At 41.8% G+C, this 19,485-nt stretch overlaps 1 protein-coding gene across 1 annotated transcript in view; it reads right to left on the bottom strand.

Moving 5' to 3' along the window:
* Positions 1–1,696: 1,696 nt before the first annotated feature.
* The window catches only part of LOC102844273 (EGF-like module-containing mucin-like hormone receptor-like 4-like), a 57,484-nt gene continuing 39,695 nt past the window's right edge, over positions 1,697–19,485 (bottom strand). The window contains exons 12-15 of the mRNA XM_006896415.1: positions 15,575–15,641; positions 13,565–13,656; positions 8,687–8,867; positions 1,697–1,888 (exon numbers count right to left, since the gene is read on the bottom strand). Coding sequence (XP_006896477.1) covers positions 1,697–1,888; positions 8,687–8,867; positions 13,565–13,656; positions 15,575–15,641 — 532 coding nt within the window. The remainder of the gene's footprint in view (positions 1,889–8,686; positions 8,868–13,564; positions 13,657–15,574; positions 15,642–19,485) is intronic.

The raw sequence follows: 19,485 nt of genomic DNA, 5'->3' as shown, positions 1-19,485 counted from the left end.
CTTCAAGTTTTTTTAAAAAAACCAGACAATAGTTTAGTTCACCTCGTAAAGAATATCTATCTTGAGCAATGTGTTCTTTTAAGGTCAGACTGGAAACTTAGATGTTGGTGAGTTCATGTTAATGCGTTAAGATCACTTAGGAAAATGAGGGGAAGACTGGTTGTAGAATGTTACGTGTTACATTAGAAACTGTTGAATTAGAGTATGTTTTTCTGTGTATACTTGCAACAAAAAAATAAGATTCTAACCATTTCCAAAAAAGGAATATCCCTTGAGAACTTAATGGTTGTGACACACACTGTTGGGTATTATTAGTTCTGAGAATTTTCATGTTTCTTATTTTTTCCCCCCAAGAGATAGAGGTCAAAGTAGGAGAACTAGTCAAAGCTTTTTACAGGTAAGAGATATAAACAGTGGCATTTATCCAATCCACACATGACCACAAGGAATAGATTATTTCTCTTCTTTAGTCAAGAAACAGGACAAGAGGAGCTGACAGCTGTGGTTGGATCAATGTGCTGCCTTGGGTACCTCATTTGTCACTCTGATGACTTCCAGGTCTTCCGAATTTTATAAACTCTGATGACTTGCTGTTCCACCGAATTGGGAAAGATATATGAAGAAAAGCTGATGAGACCAAATCTCACACTATGAAATCAAACCAATTACTGTCAAACACACCCCAATTCCTGTGCACCCATGGGTGCCAAGAAGAGCTGTATTCCCAGGAGTTTTCAGTGGTAGATCTTTGCAGAAGTGGGCCTTAAAGCTTTTCTTCTGAGGTGCCTCTTAGTGGACTTGAAATGCCAACTTTTTGATTAGTAGTCTAGTACATTAACTACTGTACCACCAAGATATCTGAAGAGAATACTTCAAACATCAAAACTCTTAATGTTCTTAAAGATCACAAGGTAGGATTCCAGCAAAAAGCCACTGAAATCTGCCTTTACAGGGTTTCCCCAAAGAACACTGAAAGAGGTAATTCTTTTTCAGTTTATGTTATCATTTTATCTTTTTCACAAACACAACATGCATCTGGTATGCCAGAGGCATTCTAAGCACTTAATAAACGTATTCACTTTTTACGATGAGACGATATTGTATTCCCATTTTGCAGATGAGGAAACAAGCCCAGAGAAGTTAAATCAACATAAAAGTAGTGGATCTGGGATTTGAACTTATACTCCAATTAAACACTATAATGATAACAGGTGTGAGGGTCAATAAAGATAATAAAATTGGTTCTTCTTTTAAATTTTTTAGTCTCTGTGTGTGTGTGTGTACCATCAAATCGGATCTGACTCGTACAGAAGGAGATTGACCTCCTTCTCCAGCAGAGCATCTGGAAAGATAATAAAGTTGTTTCTTTAGCACCTAAAATGATGTTTGTCATAGATTGGATGTCTGACAAAGAACTATTTTAAGATAATTGGGGACTACAGAAAAAAATGAAGGAAATAAGAAAAAGAAAATGATAAAGAAGTGGAAGAGGAAGCAAGGGAGGAAGGAAGGAAATAAAGAACAAAAAAAGGAAGTAAAAAGAGGAGGGACGTAGAAGGGAGGGGATCTAGGCATGGAGTGAGGAAAGGAAGAGCATGGATAGAAGGCAAGAGGAGGTCAAGAGAGATGGGAGAAAGAGCTCTGGCAGTGATCGCAAAACAAGCTTCAGCTGCACAACGGCAGGAACTTAACACAATCACTCTTCACATGGGATCAAGGAACTAGGACGCTCCTGGTAGCACAAGATACTGGGTTCAAATAGGCCAATGGCATCCCAGAAGGTAGGTCTTACCACTCTGGTGTGGGTTGTAGAGTGAGACAGTCCAGTGCTTTCAGTTTCAACCTTTTTACGTGCCCCACAGAACCATTTCTTGTATTCCATTCGCACCTGAAAGTGTGGAGAAATCAGAGGTTAGGGAAACGTCTTAAAACTGTTCTAGATCACATGCTACCTCCTAAAGTGGTTGAACATAAATCAAACATCAAAGCTGTCCTTTGATTAGATGGCTAGATTAACAAAAGCTTCACATTTGGAATTTGTAGGGATATAGGGGAATGCACACTTATTTGCTGTTGGTGTTCATTAATGTGTCAAAATGTGAACATAATGGTCTTAGGCAGTATTTGTCCTCATGAGATTGAGTTACTTCACTTAGTATAATAACACAGTTTCTCCCAAGTTATGTAATAATTTTCAAAATCATTGATCCTGAGTGTTGCATAGCATGCCGTTGTGTAAATGTACCACAATTTCTCAATCCATTCAGTTGTAGTTGGACAATTGGGCTGTTTCCATGTTCTTACAGTAGTGAATAATGCTGTTATTAACATTACAAAAAAAAAAAAACCAAACCAAAAACAAACAAACAAACAAAAAGACCAGAGTTCTCTTTATCTCATCACCATTGGCTCTTATTTCCCATCAATGGGTGAGCTGAGGTGACTAAAGTTAAGTGAACCGATACACATGCACAGTAGCAAGCTAGTGGCAAAGGTTTATCAAGGCAACAAGACAGAGGCACAGCTAGTAAAAGTTGGATCAGGCAAAGGAGTTAAAGTGAAAAAGAAAAGGGGAAAAGGATCTCTGGAACAAAAAGGGAAAGAGGTAAAGCCAAACCTTCCAGCATGCTGACAACAGAAAAGGAGAGACAAAAGAGAGCGACCCCCCAGGTGGGCACTTCCTTTATTGACTCCCAGTCCCATGAGACTTGGTCCTAGTCCAGCCCCACCTGGAGACTGGTGCGATTGGACTGGGAGAGGGCTACCCCTGGTTAAACCACCTTTTGGCTCCTGCTGGAAGTACTATCACACTGGTGCAAGTGTAAGACACTTCCTTCCTGTTTCCTGGGAGAATCCAGCGCTCTTGCATGAGAGAGAAACCAGGTAGCAATTCTATCCCTGAACAGCTAGATGACATCCAGAGCTTGACAGGAGAAAAGAGAGAGGGGAGACTATATATACAGATTAAAAGGCATCAATTCTCCACCTGTCTTTTTCATTGACCAGCTCTTTGATGCATAGCAAGTAATTGCATAGACCATGGTGTGGATCAGGCGTATCTTAGTCTCTAAACTGACATCTTTGCACATCAGCGCTTTGCAGAGGTCCCTGACAGCAGCCTTTTCTAATCAAATCTGTCTTTTGATGTCTTGGCTGCTAGTTCCAAGAGTGTTAATTGTGGACCAGAGCTGCTTCTAAGGAGAAAGATGAGAAATCTCCCCTTACACAATTTACAGCCTCTGAAAGCCTGCTGGAGAGTCCCTGGTGAGTTGGTTTTGACCTGCTAGTGTGTAACAACGATATACAAGTGGGCTTCACTGGCTGGATGACATAGGAATAAAATGGATGATATCTGTGAAAAGAGAGGATGAAGAAATTCAACATTGTCCTTGAGAGCAAGGTGAAGGGCAGCTGTGGAACAGGTCACCAATTACTCATGTGCAAGTTCAAGTTGAAGATGGAGAAAATGAAAACAAATCCATTTCCAGGATTGTTGTTGTTGTTGTTGTTATGTGCCATCAAGTCGCTTGCGACTCATAGCAACCCTATGTACAACAGCCCTAAACTCCACTCTGTCCTGTGCCAATCGCACTGTCTCTGACACTCCCATCCCGATTGCCCCAGTCACTGAATCAATCCACCTCATAGAGGGCCTTCCTCTCCTGCGCTGTCCCTCCACCCTCCCAAGCATGATGTCCCTCTCTAAGGACCGGTCTCTCCTCACAACATGTCCAAAGTATGTTAGACGGAGCCTCAGAATCCTTGCCTCCAAGGAGCCACCCGGTTTAACCCTTTCCAGGACAAATAATTACCAAAGACCATGCGAGTTGTGGGATGACATCAAGGACACCACACAGGAAGAAAGAAAAAGGTCACTAAAAACACACAAAAGAAAGAAAAGACCAAGATGGATGTCAGAAGAGGCTCCAAAACTTGCTTAGGAAAAGCTAAGTAAGGCCAAAGAGAGGAACACTAAGTAAACAATAAGTAGATGATTACAAAGGGACGTTTGAAAGGGCAAAGTCAAGCACTGATATGAAATATGCAAAAACCTAGAGTTATAAAAAAAATGGAAAGGAACATAGACCTTCCACAGGATCCAGCTATTGCTCTGCTGGGAAAATGCACCAAGGAAAAGAAAACTGAGATACAGAGATTTGGACACCTAGGCTCATAGCAGAGTTATTCACAATAGCAAGAAAATGAAAACAGCCCGAATGTCTATCAACAAAGAAATAGATTGAGAAATTATAGTACATTCACACAACGGAATACTACGCAGCAGTAAGGAGTAATGATTTTGTAAAATACTGTATAACACGGGAGAGCATTATGCTGAGTGAACAGTCTCATAAGGACAAATACTGCATAAAGACCATAATTGTACAAATAGAAGGATAACTAATAAGATGTGGAATAAGAAGTTCAAAAGGAGAAGTGGAGGGGACAGGAAGTGGAGGGTGGAGAGTGGAGGAAATCACTAAGATAGCAGTCTGGTGAGTGGAGAAGAGGGGGTGAAGGAATTAGAAAAGATCCAATGAAGATCTGAAAAGACGAGTTAATCATAGACATACATCAATGGTGGTTTATTTTCTAAAACACAATGTACATGAGTGTTGGTCTGAAACAACGTGAATGTAGGAATGCATGAAATGAAATGTACATGGATGATACACAATATTTATGAATTATGTATGCAAACCAATATAAAATAAAATTAAAGCGGAGAATATAGAAGAGCAGTCTCAACATTTCTCTAGCTGAAAGGAGAGAAGAAAAATTCAGACCTGAGTTGCCACACTGAAAGCTCTGTGGGAAAATATTGAATGCCTTAGGAAATATCAAAAGAAAATAGAAGCAACACACAGAGTCCCTGAAAGGAGAAGAGTTGGTGCTCAAGCATTTCAGGAGGCAGGGTTGAGAACTGATGGTATTGAAGGAAGAAGTCCAAGCTGCTATAACACTAGAGCAGAACAAGGCTCCAGGAATCACTGGAATACTAGTTTTGATACTTATCAAATAGACACAGCATTGTTGTTGTTTTTGTGTACTATTGAATCAGAACTGACCCATAGCTGACCCTTCATTGAGATTTCCGAGGCAGTAAATGAATTGCATAGGAGGAGAGTGCTAATTTTTCCTCCCTGAATGGGGCAACTGGTGGATTTGAACTGTGTACCTTTGGATTGATGGCTTTGAGCTGTGGTCTTGGAGAGGAACACTGAACATCTATCTCATGGATGGCCAAGAGAACAAACAGGTATGTCTTGGAAAGAGTGCAGCCAGAGTGCTCTTTGGAGGCAAGAATGACGAAGCTTTGCCTCACACACTGTGTTAGAAGGTGCTAGTCCTTGGAGAAGGACATGATGCTGGGAAGGGTGGAGAGTCAGTGAATGAGAGGAAGACACTCTACCAGATGGATTGGCAAGATGACTGTTGCAATGGGCTTTTGTGTGTCAGGAAGTGTGAGGACGACGCAGGATAGAACAGGGTTCAGATCTTTTATTCACAGGGCTGCTGTGAGTTGTACTCGACTTGACAGAACCTAACAACAATGGCAACAACCATCTTTGGGTTGGCAGAGCAATTTCTTACCACAAAGCCAACAGAGCTCCTTGACACAATACCTTGTTGTTATTTTGTGTCATCAAATCATCTGCAACTCATAGTAACCCTATGTTCAACATATATATCAACCCTATAGTTTACTCTTTGTAAACTCTGCCCTATCCTGAACCAGTCTCATTGTCTTCAACACACGTATCCCTATGAACCCGGTCACTGCGTCAACCCATCTTATCTGGGGTCTTCCCCTCCTGCACGGTCCCTCCACCTTTCCAAACATGGTGTCCACAATACTAGATATCCTTTTTCATTTTTGCCAATACCAAGAAATTTGGAAGAAAACCACCTTGATTAACTGGAAGAGATCTTTATTTGTGTCCTCTCGAAAGGTAATACAATAGAATGAGGAAATTACAGAACAATATCATTAATGTTACATGCAAATAAACTCTTGAAGATATTAAAAATGGTTAGAGCACTACATTGACAGGTGAATGCTAGAAATTCAAGCCAGATCTAGAAGAGGATATAGGATAAGAAATATAATTGCTGAAATCTAATGATTGTTTGTGCAAAAGCATTTGACTGTGTGGTTTATAACAATTACAGATAACAATGTAAAGACTAGGAATTCCAGAACACTTAATTGTATTTATATAAAACCTATACTTAGGTTGGCCATTTAATTGAGCAGATTTAGCAGCAGAAGCTTGGAAGCAGGAGCGGCATCCACTTCCCTAATAGCTTGCCTCTGGACACCCTATGAACCTGGAGAGAGGATGAGAGACACACAAGCGTTGAGGACTCTCCTTCATAGGTTCGCTATGAGTCACCTGCGACTCGACGGCACTTAACAATAATAACAACATACTTAGGTCAGGAGGCAGTGGTTCAAAGAGAACAAGGGGATACGATGTGGTTTAAAATCAGGAAGGTGTATATCAGGGTTATATTCCTTTACTACATATATATTGAATTTGTATGTAGATTAATTCTAGAAGGTGAACTATATGAAGAAGGTTGTGGACACAGATTTGGAAAACTTATTAACAACTTGCATTTAGCAAGACGTTAGTAAGCAAGGTTGTATCATGGCCTGCTCACCATCTTCTGACCAGGAGCAGCCAGCCTGATGGTAGATGTGGCCATGAAAACCAGAACTATCTTTCCTAGACGCAGGCGGGCTCTGCTATCTGCTTACTTGCTTGCTTTTATCGTTTGCATATTGCTAGGAGAGGCTATTTCTTGGAGACAGACATCATGCTTGGAGAGGTGGAGGGACAGTGAAGGAGAGGAAGACCTTCCACCAGATGGATTGACACAGTGACCACAGCAATGGGCTTGAGTGTGTGTCAGAGATTGTGACGATGAAACAGGTTCAGAGCTGTTGTTTATAGAGTCACGATGGGCTGTACTCAGCTGGATGGCACCTAACAACAACAAATTAGGGTACAGTATTTATCTGTCAGTTTTTGTGTGGGGCGTGGCACTACTTTTTAGTTTGTGTTCATGTTTGTTTGTTCATTGTTTGCTTTTGTGAGCACAGCATTTCTCTGTCAGTTGCTGTCCTGGGGTGGCTTCCTGGGTACTGTGATACCGGAAGCTGTGCAACAAATGTTTTGATACCAGCAGACCATCCATGGTTGGACAGGTGACAGTGGACCCTTCAAACTGGGACAAACTGGAAAGAAGGACCAAACACCCACTTACGACACAACTGGCCTTTTGAAAACCCTGAGAATCCATGAACAAACAACATTTCAGTGTCCTTCCCAATAGTGCATGTCACTATAAGAAGATAATTCATCCTCTCTCCAAGGTGAATTCGGGCATGGCTTATGACTGGCTGTGATCAACGAAATGATGGCAGAAGTAATGTGTGTAATTTCTAAGCAGAAGTTTCAAGAAAGCAAAGCTGTGCTTTCTGTTAATTCCCTGTGTGCTTGGCTGTGAGATCACCAATGTCTATGTCAAGGGTAACTCCTTAGCCTAGATTCCAGAACAAACCCAATGTGTATCAAGCCACAGTTGAAGATCTTGAGCAAGAAAAAACCCCCTCTGTGTTGTCACAACCACTGAGACTGGAGAAGGGCTATTTTTTTTATTTGTTTACTTTTTACTTCTGCAGCAAAACATACACTGATATCTAGATGTAAATTTCTGTGATACTGGCTACATTCCAGAAATTGTTCAACCATTCTTGATATACTTTTCCAAATTATTCACTACCTTTAACATAACTCACCACCTTCTAAGCTCATCTAAACTTAGCTTTTGTCAGTTTGAAGATGCTATAAAAACAGTTTGAACACACAAGAAATAAATAAATACATAAACAAACAAACAAATAAATTTAAATTTCTAATAATATATATTTATATACCATTTTTTCTTTAAAAGACTCTTATTGTTTTAAAAACTTTTTTTATGCTAGTGCTGGAGAAGAGTATTGAGGGTACTATGGACTGCTAGGAAAACAAACAGATTCATCCTGGAGACGGTTAAACCAGGCTGCTCCTTGGAGGCAAGGATTCTGAGGCTCCATCTAACATACTTTGGACATATTGTAAGGAGAGACTGGTCCTTGGAGAAGGACATCATGCTTGGCAGGGTGAAGGGACAGCACAGGAGGGGAAGGCCCTCTATGAGGTGGATTGATTCAGTGACTGAGGTAATCGGGATGGGTGTGTCGGAGACACTACGGTTGGCACAGGACAGAGCAGAGTTCAGGCCTGTTGTACTTAGGGTTGCTACGAGTTGCAAGTGACTCAATGGCACATAACAACAACAGTTTATTTAAAAAATTCAAATACATTATCACAGGTAACTCAACGACATATCTTTGCATTGGCTGCACAATTCCTTACCACTAAGCCATTGGTTATTGCAGCATAACTGACCTTGTTCTGACTACTACAATGTTTTTAACAGATATATTAGGATGCTGAAAATATAAGACCCAGAGCACATGGCAGACCCAAGCAACACTCATACCCTTTCCCCAGAATCAAGGCAACAGCCCCTCTCTACCACAGAAGAGTCAAGAAAGGGCAGGAATGTGAACAAATATTCAAGAAGACTTTTGAGACTATCTAGCAAGAGAAGGAATAGTTAACCTTACCTGGTAATTAAGGAGACAGTGTACCACGAAGAGCACAACCCCCTGTAGCACATTGATGACGGTGAACAGATAGGCAATGATCAATCCAACTCCATTCCCTACTGCTTCAACCATAAAAAATCCAAGGCCCCAAGAACATCCCAAGATGATTAACTGGGCAATGGCTTTAAATGTCATGACTCTGGAAAAAAAAAGATTAATAATAACCACCTTTTACCAGACACATCAGGAGTTCTTGCTCAGCTACTAACCAAAAAGTTAGTACTTCAAATACACTCAGAGTTGCTTCAGAAGAAACCCTACTTTCTACTTCTACAAGATCTTGGTTATTGAAAACTGTATGGAAGGCTGCTGTTAGGGACCTCTCTAAAGTAGTCAAGAGCAATGGTGTCTCTCTGGAGACTAAGGTGTGCCTGGTACAGGCCATGGTCTTTGCAATCACTTGTTATGCATCAGAGAGTTGGACAATGACTAGGGAGGACAGAAGGAGAATTGATGCCTTTGAGCTGTGGTGCTGGAGAAGAGTATTGAATGTACCACGGACTACCAAGAAAACAAACAGATTCATCTTGGAGAGGGTTAAACCAAGCTACTCCTTGGAGGCAAGGATTCTGGGGCTTCGTCTGACATACTTTGGACATGTTGCCAGGAGGGACGGGTCCTTGGAGAGGGACATCATGCTTGGGAGGGTGGAGGGACGGCGTAGGAGGGGAAGACCCTCTATGAGATGGATTGATTCAGTGACTGGGGTAATCGGGATGGGTGTGTCAGAGGCAGTGTGATTGGCACAGGACAGAGCAGAGTTTAGGGCTGTTGTACATAGGGTCGCTATGAGTCGCAGACGACTCGACGGCACAACATGGAACACAGCTGCACTCTGACACACATGGCATCACTATGAGCTGCAATTGAAGAGATCTATGGTGTTAAGGATCTAAGAATGTCAGATAAAGAGTTGATGCCTTTGAACTGTGGTGTTGGAGAAGAGCACTGAACATCCCATGGACGGCCAAGAGAATGAACAGATATGCCTTGGAGATGGTGCAGCCGGAGTGTTCTATGGAGACATGAATGATAAATAAGGCTTGCCTCATATACTTTGGGAATGTTGCTAGGAGGAGCTATTCCTTGGAGAGGAACATGATGCTGGCGATGGTGGAGGGTTGGTGAATGAGAGGAAGACCCTCAACCAGGTGGATTGACAAGGTGACTGCAGCAATGGGCCCTAGTGTGTCAGGAAGTATAAAGATTGTCATGAAAGAACAGGGTTTTCAGGTATTTTGTTCATAGGGTTGCTATGAGTCGTATTTGACTCAACAGTACCTAATAACAAGAGCATGGTGTTAAGGGTTTATTGTTCAAAATGACTTTTCTAGCCATTGACTTTAACTTTGCCATGTTGCTGGGTGGGAATATGCAAATAGGGCATGTTTATCTACAAGGGGTTTGGTTAGTCTCGCCATTACATTGAAAGGATTCAGCCACAGAATCTAGAGATCTCACTACCAGCAAAGAAGCAGCAGAACGTGCATAGTGTGTGTCCTTTGGGTTCGAAGATTTCTGCGCCATTCAGACCTATAGGAACAGCAGCAGCCACAGCAGAGAACCAGAGACCTGACAAGAGACAAAGCTAACCTTGGGGCTGTTTCCTCAAGAACCAGAGCTAAGACCCTTTGTCCACGCTTGCTGGAGTACTAAGGTAGGGGCTGGATGGAGGAGAAGCCATAATTGGCGGTACTCTGAGGTTTGTAAGGAGCTCTGGTGGCCTTGTGGTAAGAAGCTGTGCTGCAATCCCAGAGGTATGTGGTTTGAATCCACCCACTGCTATGAGGGAGAAGGATGGGCACTCTCTGCCCATGCGATTAAACTGCCTCTGAAAACCAGCTGGAGTGTCAGCTATGAGTAAGTTCTGATTTGATGGCACACAGCAATGGCAGCTACAAGAAGTAACAGTGTCCTAAAGCCATAAGGCTGAAGGCTGAGGTGCCTGTGAGTACATTTTGGAAGTTGTCCTGACTGAGTGATTATATACCATTACAGCATGAATTCTAGTTTTTGGACTTCTCTAATAAACCTCATGATTGTGAGTATGGCTCTGTGTGTTCTGTGAGCTATTGCAATGGATTTCAGACCCAGTAGAGTAGTAAGATTAGTTTTGGAATTAATAGAAAGTGACGTGGGAGTGTGAAGAACATGTGTGACCTCATGGGACTTGGTTTTGTGCTGTGTTTTATGATGATGGGGCATTTCCCCCTGTGGAATTAGGAGAGGCCAGACATGGCTATCTCCATTCAGTCTTTGCTCCTTTTACAGGATGACTTTAAAAAAATACACATTTTATTTTCATTCATTTAGAATATATCTTATTTTTATTCTGTAGCATGCAATATATAAATAATTTTTTATTATATAGTATTTAATAGAAATCCCTATCATATACAAGAATAGAAAAATTTATATGTAAATAAAAGATATCACCACGGTACCAATTGGCAGCATCAGGATGGATGGTGAAGAGATTGAGATTGTTCACAGCTTTAGTTTGCTTGGCTCCACAGTCAACACTTTTGGCACCAGCAGCCAGGAAATTAAAAGGCGCATTGCGATGGGAAAGTCTGCTGTTAGGGACCTCTCCAAAGTACTGAAGAACAATGGTGTCTCTCTGGAGACCAAGGTGCATCTGATACAGGCCATGGTCTTTGCTATCACTTGTTACGCATCAGAGAGTTGGACAATCACTAAGGAGGGACAGAAGGAGAATTGATGCCTTTGAGCTGTGGTGCTGGAGAAGAGTATTGAAGGTACCATGGACTGCTAAGAAAACAAAGAGATTCATCCTGCAAAGAATTAAACCAGGCAGTTCCTTGGAGGCAAGGATTCTGAGGCTCCGTCTAACATACTTTGGACATGTTGTATGGAGAGACCGGTCCTTGGAGAGGGACATCATGCTTGGGAGGGTGGAAGGACAGCACAGGAGGGGAAGGCCCTCTATGAGGTGGATTGATTCAGTGACTGGGATAATTGGAATGGGAGTGTCAGAGTCAGTATGATTGGCACAGGACAGAGCAGAGTTTAGGGCTGTTGTACATAGGGTCGCTATGAGTCGCAAGCAACTTGACGGCACACAACAACAACAACAACAACAACAACAACAACAACAACATTTTATTGTTGCTTTGTACTATCATGCAAGATAGGTCAGGGTTCAGGTCAGCTGTTCATAGGGTTGCTATGAGTTATACAACACCTAACAATAACAACAACAACAACATGTACCATTGAACCTGGAGAAAGGATGAAAGTTATCCAAGTGTTCAGGTCTTTCGTTCATATGAGTCGCCTATGACTAGACGGCACACAACAACAACACCAACAACAAAAACAACAACAACAACGAGAGAGATCAGTTGGCCCAGTGGACAGAAAGTGATGTTACAAAGCCAAAGGTGGGTAACTTTAATCCGCAGCCCTTAGGACCATTTTTATTTGTTTTTGATCAAACATTCTTCTAGGTCTTTTTCTGTCCACTTGCTATACAGAGGTAACTCGTGGTTGCTGTGAAGCTGAACACTGTGACACTGATGTGTCAAATACGATAATGGTTACTCATGGTGGACAGTGTTTGGAGGAGCTCCCCGATGAAAACAAGCTTGGAAGCAGGACTAGCATCCCCTTCCAAAATAGCTTGCCTCCAGAAACCTTATGAACCTGGAGAAATGATGAAAGTTATACAATTGTTCAGGTCTTTCATTCATAGGGTCACTAGGAGTTGCCTACAACTCCATAGCAATTAACAGCAACAACATGTACCATTGAGTTGGAGTCAACTCATAGGTGACCCTCTAGTGGATTTTCAGAGGCAGTAAATTGCACTGGAGGAGATCACCCATCTTTCTCCCATGGAGCAGCTGGTGGATTTGAACTATGTGCCTTTATATTATTATAGCACAATTTAAATCTAATATAAACATTTTAATGATAATAGAACTATTTTCATTAATAACTATAATATAAATATGTATATTAATGAATTATCAGTTACTGACTATTGTTGCTATGAGCAACCTTCTGTTGGGTTTCTGAGGCTGTAAATCACAATGAGCAGAGAACATCCCATTTTTCTCTTGAGGAGCGACTCTGGTGGTTTTGAACTGCTGGAAATGTACAGTTTTTGCATAAGAAGCACAACTTAATATAGACTATGCCACCAGAGTTTCCTACTAATATGTAATTTGTTGTTAGTTGCTGTCAAGGTAATTCCAACATATGGTGACCTCTTGTGAGTACAGCAGAATTGTCCATAAAGGTTCAGAGGTGGTGATCTTTTAGGCCTGTCTTCTGAGGTGTCTCTCTCTGGGTGGGTTAGAACTGCCAACCTTTCGGTTAGTAGTTGAGCACTTAACTATTTGCACAACTCATGGTCTCCTTATGTTAAGCATAATATATTACTGTTGAGTTGATTCCAACTTTACCCTCATCACTAATTTTAATACTTTGGGTCAGTATCTATGAGAATTAAGTTGTTACAACCAAAGAGAATTCAGTCCAGAAGTGGGTGGAGCCTTGGGAAGGGGATTGACAATGCTAACCAATGCTTGGCATTGGCTTTATGTAAAGACTCTGTCACACAAAGTTCCACAGTGTTTCCTGGACATTTGCTGCATAAACAAAGGAGCAGGTGTAACAAGTCACATGAAAAAGTACATTTTCAGGTTTTCTACAAGTTTTCCCTCACATACACGTCCTGTAGTTCCAAGAAAGTTTCTATCGTGTCTCCACAGGCTTGTTCCTTCTAAGGGAGAAGGAACAAGAAGGATCCTGCAGAAACAGATCATGAGGACCACTTGGTGGGTCCTGGTGAGTCTGTCACTGTCTTACCTGGTATTCTGAATGGTGGAGACTTCTTTATTGAGGGAAGAAAGTTTCTGTCTCAAAATGCACAGAATTGTGATGTAGAACACCAAGTTTATCTGCAGAAATAGTATGAAAAATGAACTTAGAATTTTGTTTGAGGCCATTACTTGCCATCTAACTTGGAATGTGCACCACATGTCTATTACGCAATCGATTGTAGTGGTTTGTGTGTTGCTTTGATACTGGAAGTTAGTGACTGGTATTTTATGATTCCCCTTGGTTGACAGGTGTTGGGAGAATTGTTGTTTTTACGTGCCGTTGAGTTATAGATGACTCATAGTGATCCTATGAACGAAACACCTGAGCACTGTTGAAAGAGTTTCCAGAGGCAAGCCATTTCAGAAGTGGATGCCACTCCTGCCTCCAAGCTTGTTTTAATTGGGAAGCTCCACCAAACACTGCCCACCATAGATAACCATTGTTACATTTGGCACATCAGTGTCACAGTGTTTAGCTTCACAGTAACCATGAGTTACCTCTGTACAGCAAATGGACAGACTAGTGCTATACCACTTACAAGAATGTTTGACAAAAAACAATTTAAACCAGGCCTGAGTGCTGCAGACCAAAATCATCCACCTTGGGCTTGGTAGCATAACTTTCTGTCCACTAGACCAATGGGAGAATGAAAAGACTAAAAAAAAGAATATGAAGAAAGGTCTAATGATTTGCGCTTTAAAATTAGCCAGCAGAAGCCCTGTGGATCAGAACAGTGTAATGTCTGGTAATATGGTGGTTGATGAGCCCTCTAGTTTGGGAGAAACTGAAAATATACAGTGGCCATAACGTTGGGTTCAAACACACCAATACCCATGTCTTCATCAACACCCATGTCTTCAAGCACTGGACGTAACAATGCTTTATATGTTGTATGCGAGAGAAGGTATAGAGTCAGGATGATTCCAGGGTCAACAAGTTAAGAGCTCAGGAGGAAGAATCTTCCATTTCTGAGTTAAGGAAGGAGCAACTTGGAGGAACAGTTCAAATCAAGTTTAGTTTTGAACAAGTTGAAAATGTCTATTACATTTCTCAAGCTTAAATGTTAGGTTGTTTGCTGCTGTCCCACTGAACCTCGACGCATGGTGACTTCACATGTAATGGGATTAAACCCTGTCCATTCCTGTGCTATCTCCATAAACAATTACAAAGCAGACCATCGTTATGCATGGAGTTTTCATTAACTGCCATTTGGAACTATATCATCAAGCCTTTCTTCCTACTCTATCTTAGTCTGGAAGCTGTATTAACAGTCAGTGCAGCAATGGGCTTGAGGGTCTCAGAGATCATAAGGACAAGACAGAAAAGGACACAGGGTTCTGATCTGTTGTTCATAGATTGCTCTGAGTCGTATTCAACTTGACTGTGTGCCTGATCCAGGCCATGATCTTCCCAATTACTTGCTATGTGTCAGAAAGCTGGACAAAGACCAAGGATGAAGGAAGAAGAATTGATGCCTTTGAGCTGTGGGGCTCAAGAAGTGTGTTGAACATACCGTGGACTGCTAAGAGAACAAACAAATCTGTCCTGGAGACAGTGAAACCAGGCTGCTCCTCAGAGGCAAGGATTTTGAAGCTCCATCTCACATACTTTGGGCATGTAGCCAGGAAGGACCAGTCCTTGGAGAAGGACACCATACTCGGAAGGGTAGAAGGACAGTGCAAGAGAGGAAGACTCAGGATGAGATGAATTGACTCAGTGCCTGGGGTAATGGGGATAGGTGTGTCGGAGACAATGAATTTGGCTCAAGATTGAGCAGGGTTCAGAGCTGTTATACATTGGGTCGCTATGAGTTGCAAGTGACTTGACAGCACGTAACAACAACAGCAACATCACAGCGTTTGCTAGACTATGGCCTTTACAGGAATAGATGGCTGGGGATAGGCTCACAATGCTAATCTCTCACTTAATGGTCACGTTCTTAGAAGATTGTACCACCAGAGCACACCAGTAACAAATCGGCTTCCAGTTTCCTACCGAGATAATGACGGCCACTGGTCCCATGAAGCTCCAGATAAAGCCTTTATCAATCCTCAGCCAGCAACTGTTGAGAGAGAGAATGAAAAGAATTAGGTGCCTGTTCCTCGGGAGAAAGGGACAAGGTATTAGCTGTTGAGTCGATTGCATGTAGCGTCATCAGATCTCAAAGAGCCTAAGTTCAAATCTCAGATTCCTTCCCACCCACTTTGGCAAGTTACCTAAATTTTGGTGCCACCGTTAGGTAGACTGAGTGGCTGCTGCTGCCTATAATGGGCCTATTGTTGTGAGAGTTAAAAAGGCCAATACACTTTGTGGGTAGGTGCTCTGAGGTGAGCTGTGCCTCACAGGGGTCCCATGTGTGACAGAATGAAGTGTTGTCTAAGCTCCTCCGGCCTCACAATTGATGCTTTGAGTTCACTGTTGAAACCACCGTGTCAGTACATCTTGTTGAGGGTCGTCTACTTTTTCACCGACCCTCTGCCTGTCCTTCTTCATGCTGTCCTTCTGCAGAGATCGGTCCCTCCTGATAATGATTCCAAATGTTGTAAGGCCGAGTCTTGCCATTCCTCCTTTTTTTAAAAAATGTTTTTTAAAAATTTTTTAAAATTAATTTTAATGACAATTTACAGAGACTTAAGGTTTCCAGTCATTCACTGTTGCACTTTTCTCCCTGCCCACCCTGTCCCCTGAATCCACTCTTCTTGAAAAGAAAAACTCTTTCATTGTTATGCAGTCCCTCCCTGCAAGTCCACTCCACTCCAGCCTCCACTCTGGACTCCTGTCATGACAATAATACCCAATCAGATATGTCTTTTAAACAGTTCTCTCCCGCATCTATTTCAATGCAGTATACATCATTCCTCCCTTCCTTCTCTGTCTTCCCTCAACCCCGATGTCAGTCCCATTTTACAACACTGGCCCTATGCAATATTTGTCCTTTTGTGACTGAGATATTTCACTCAGCGTAATGTCCTCCAAGGTCACCCATTTTTAATAATATTTCATGAGTTGCTTGTTTTTCAATGGAGCATAGTATTCTGTTGTGTGAATATACCACAGCTTCTCTATCCATTTGTTTGCTGATGGGCACTTAGGTTGTTTCCAACTTCTTGCTATTGTGAACAAAGCTGCAATACACATGGGTGTGCATATATCTGCCTGGGTGGCACTTACGGTTTCTTTAGGGTAAATTCCCAGTAGTGGAATTGCTGGGTCAAATGGTATTTCTATTTGCAACTTTTTAAGAAAGTGGCCATTCCTGCTTTTAAGCAGCATTCTGACTGTACTTTTTCTCAGTTAGAGTTCATTCATTCTCTGTGAAGTCCATGGTCTATTAAATAGTCTCTGCCAACACCATAATTCAAAAGGAAGGATGTACACATTGGTGAACCGTGAATGTGCACTTGACCTAATTGATGGTCTTTTCCATTACCTCGTATCCATGTGAAAGCTAATGGACATATATCTCTTAAAACAGCTTTGTGAGACGGTCTTCGCAGAGTCACCATGGTCTCCTGCTTCAACAGTGCTTGAACAGAAGCTGGTGCTCACCTGAGTCTCCCCTGCTGGTCATTTCCAGCCAGTTCTCTGCCACCTTCTCACATCAGCAACCCTGGATGCCCCAAGGACCTTGCCTCTGCTCCAGCGCCTTGCAGCCACCGCTTCTCGGCCATCGCCCGATGACTGGTGACTGCGTCCCCCTTGCAGGTGCCAGAACTACAACCATTACTCAGAGGTCGCCATCCACAGCCTGCTCAATCTGGAGCTCTACGCCTCCTATGTCTACCTGTCCATGTCTTACTACTTCAACCGTGATGATGTGGCATTGGAGAATTTTGCCAACTATTTTCTCCACCAATCCCCCGAGGGAGAGGGAACACGCCTTGAAACTGATGAAACTGAAGGAAGATGCGGCCGCCTCACTCGCTGCTTGCAGAAGCGAGCGAGGTGGCCGCATCTTCCTTCAGGAAATCAAGAAACCAGACCGGGATGAGTGGGAGAGCGGGCTGAACGCAATGGAGTGTGCGCTGCACTTGGAGAAAAGTGTGAATCAGACTGGCCACCTACAAGAACGACCCTCACTTGTGTGACTTCATTGAGACACGTTATCTGGGTGAGCAGGTGAAATCCATCAAACCACTGGGTGACTATGTACTTTCCCATCATTAACTATCCTTCTGTTGAAGTTGTGTGTTCTTATCATGTTTTCTCAACCTCAGGAAACAACCTTGCTAGATTGTGCCAGTTTAACAAACTAGGACTGGGAAATTCTCAGGACCCTAACACTGAACAAATATCAAGAAACGGAACTATATGAAGAAGGATGTGGCATCAGGATTGGAGGAAGACTCATCAACAACCTGTCTTATGCAGACGACACAACCTTGCTTCCAGGAAGTGATGAGGACTTGAAACACTGCAGAAGAACAAAGTCTATACCTTTCAAGGTGGATTCCATCTCAATATCAAGAAAACAAAAATCCTCACTGCTGGATCAATAGGCAACATCATGGTAGATGAAACATTGACTTTGTCCTTGATTTTTCTTCTTTTATCCCTATTTATTGTCCAACTTTCAGATGCATAGGAAGCAATTGAAAATACCATGGCACACCTTACTCTAAGCTGCCATTCTTGCTTTTTAGTACTTTGGAGAAGTCCTTGATAGCAGATTTCTGCAATGTAACACATATTTTTTACATATTGACTACTGCAATTATGAGTGTTGATTGTGGATCCAAGCAAAAAGAAATTACTGACAACTACTTCCATAATTTCTCTATCATGATGTTGCCCATTGGTCAGTGGTGAGAATTTTTGTTTTCTTCATGTTGAGTTGAAGTCTATATTGACGGCTATAATCTTACGGTTTTTTTCAGCAAATAAGTCTTCTTCACTTTCTATAGGAAACGTTGTCACATCTGCATAATGCAGATTTTAAATGGGCCATTTTCCAATCCTGATGCTAAACTCTTCATATAATCCACATTCTCAAATTATTTTCTTAGCATACAGACTGAGTAGATATGGAGAAAGGTTGAAACAACATTGAAAAGTGAATAAAAATTCATTTCAGATATTGGAACAGTTAAGTCATCTGTTGCTAACTAAAATGTTGGTGGTTCAAATCCACCCTGCAGTGCTGTAAAAGAAAGGCCTAGTGATCTGCTTTCCCATAAAGATTTCTGTTGTTGGTAGGAGTCACTGAGCCAACTACAACTCATAGCCACCTTATGAACAACAGATCAAAACCTTGTCCTATTATACTGAGTGAAATATTTCAGTCACAAAAGGACAAACACTGCATAGTGCCACTGCTGTAGAATGGGACTGACATCAGGGTTGGGGAAAGAATGAGAAAAACTGGATAAATTATAGATTAAAACTGCATTAAAATGGATAAGAGAAAGAACAGTTTAAAAGCAATATATTATAGGGTATTATGATTATCATAAGAGTCTGAACTGAAGGTTGCAGAGTGGAGTATACTCATGGTGGGGGTGAGGGGGTGCAGGGTATTGTATACCAATGAAGGAATTTTTCTTTTACTTTACTTTTCAAAGAGAAAAGCAAACTGGAGAGGTGGGGGAGAAAAGTGCAACAATGAATGAATAGAAATACAAAATCTCTGTAAATGTTCATTAAAACAAATTAAAAATATTAAAAACAAAACAAAACAGCCCTTGTCCTAATGCGCTGCGTACTCACAATCTCCTCTATACTCAAGGCCAATGTTGCAGTAACTGTGCCAACCTATCTCACTGATGGCCTCTTACAAAGATCACAGCTCAGAAAATCCTACAGAACAATTCTACTCTGTAACATGCTATCTTCATAGCTTTTCAACTTGTATGCAGAACAGATTATCCAGGAAGCTGGGCTGTATGGGGAGAAGTGAGGCGTCACAA

The sequence above is a fragment of the Elephantulus edwardii genome, unplaced genomic scaffold (genome assembly GCF_000299155.1).
Source record: "Elephantulus edwardii isolate Elephantulus edwardi_28Jun2011 unplaced genomic scaffold, EleEdw1.0 scaffold00185, whole genome shotgun sequence".
Lineage (NCBI taxonomy): Eukaryota > Metazoa > Chordata > Mammalia > Macroscelidea > Macroscelididae > Elephantulus > Elephantulus edwardii.
This window is presented reverse-complemented; position numbering and strand designations above follow the sequence as displayed.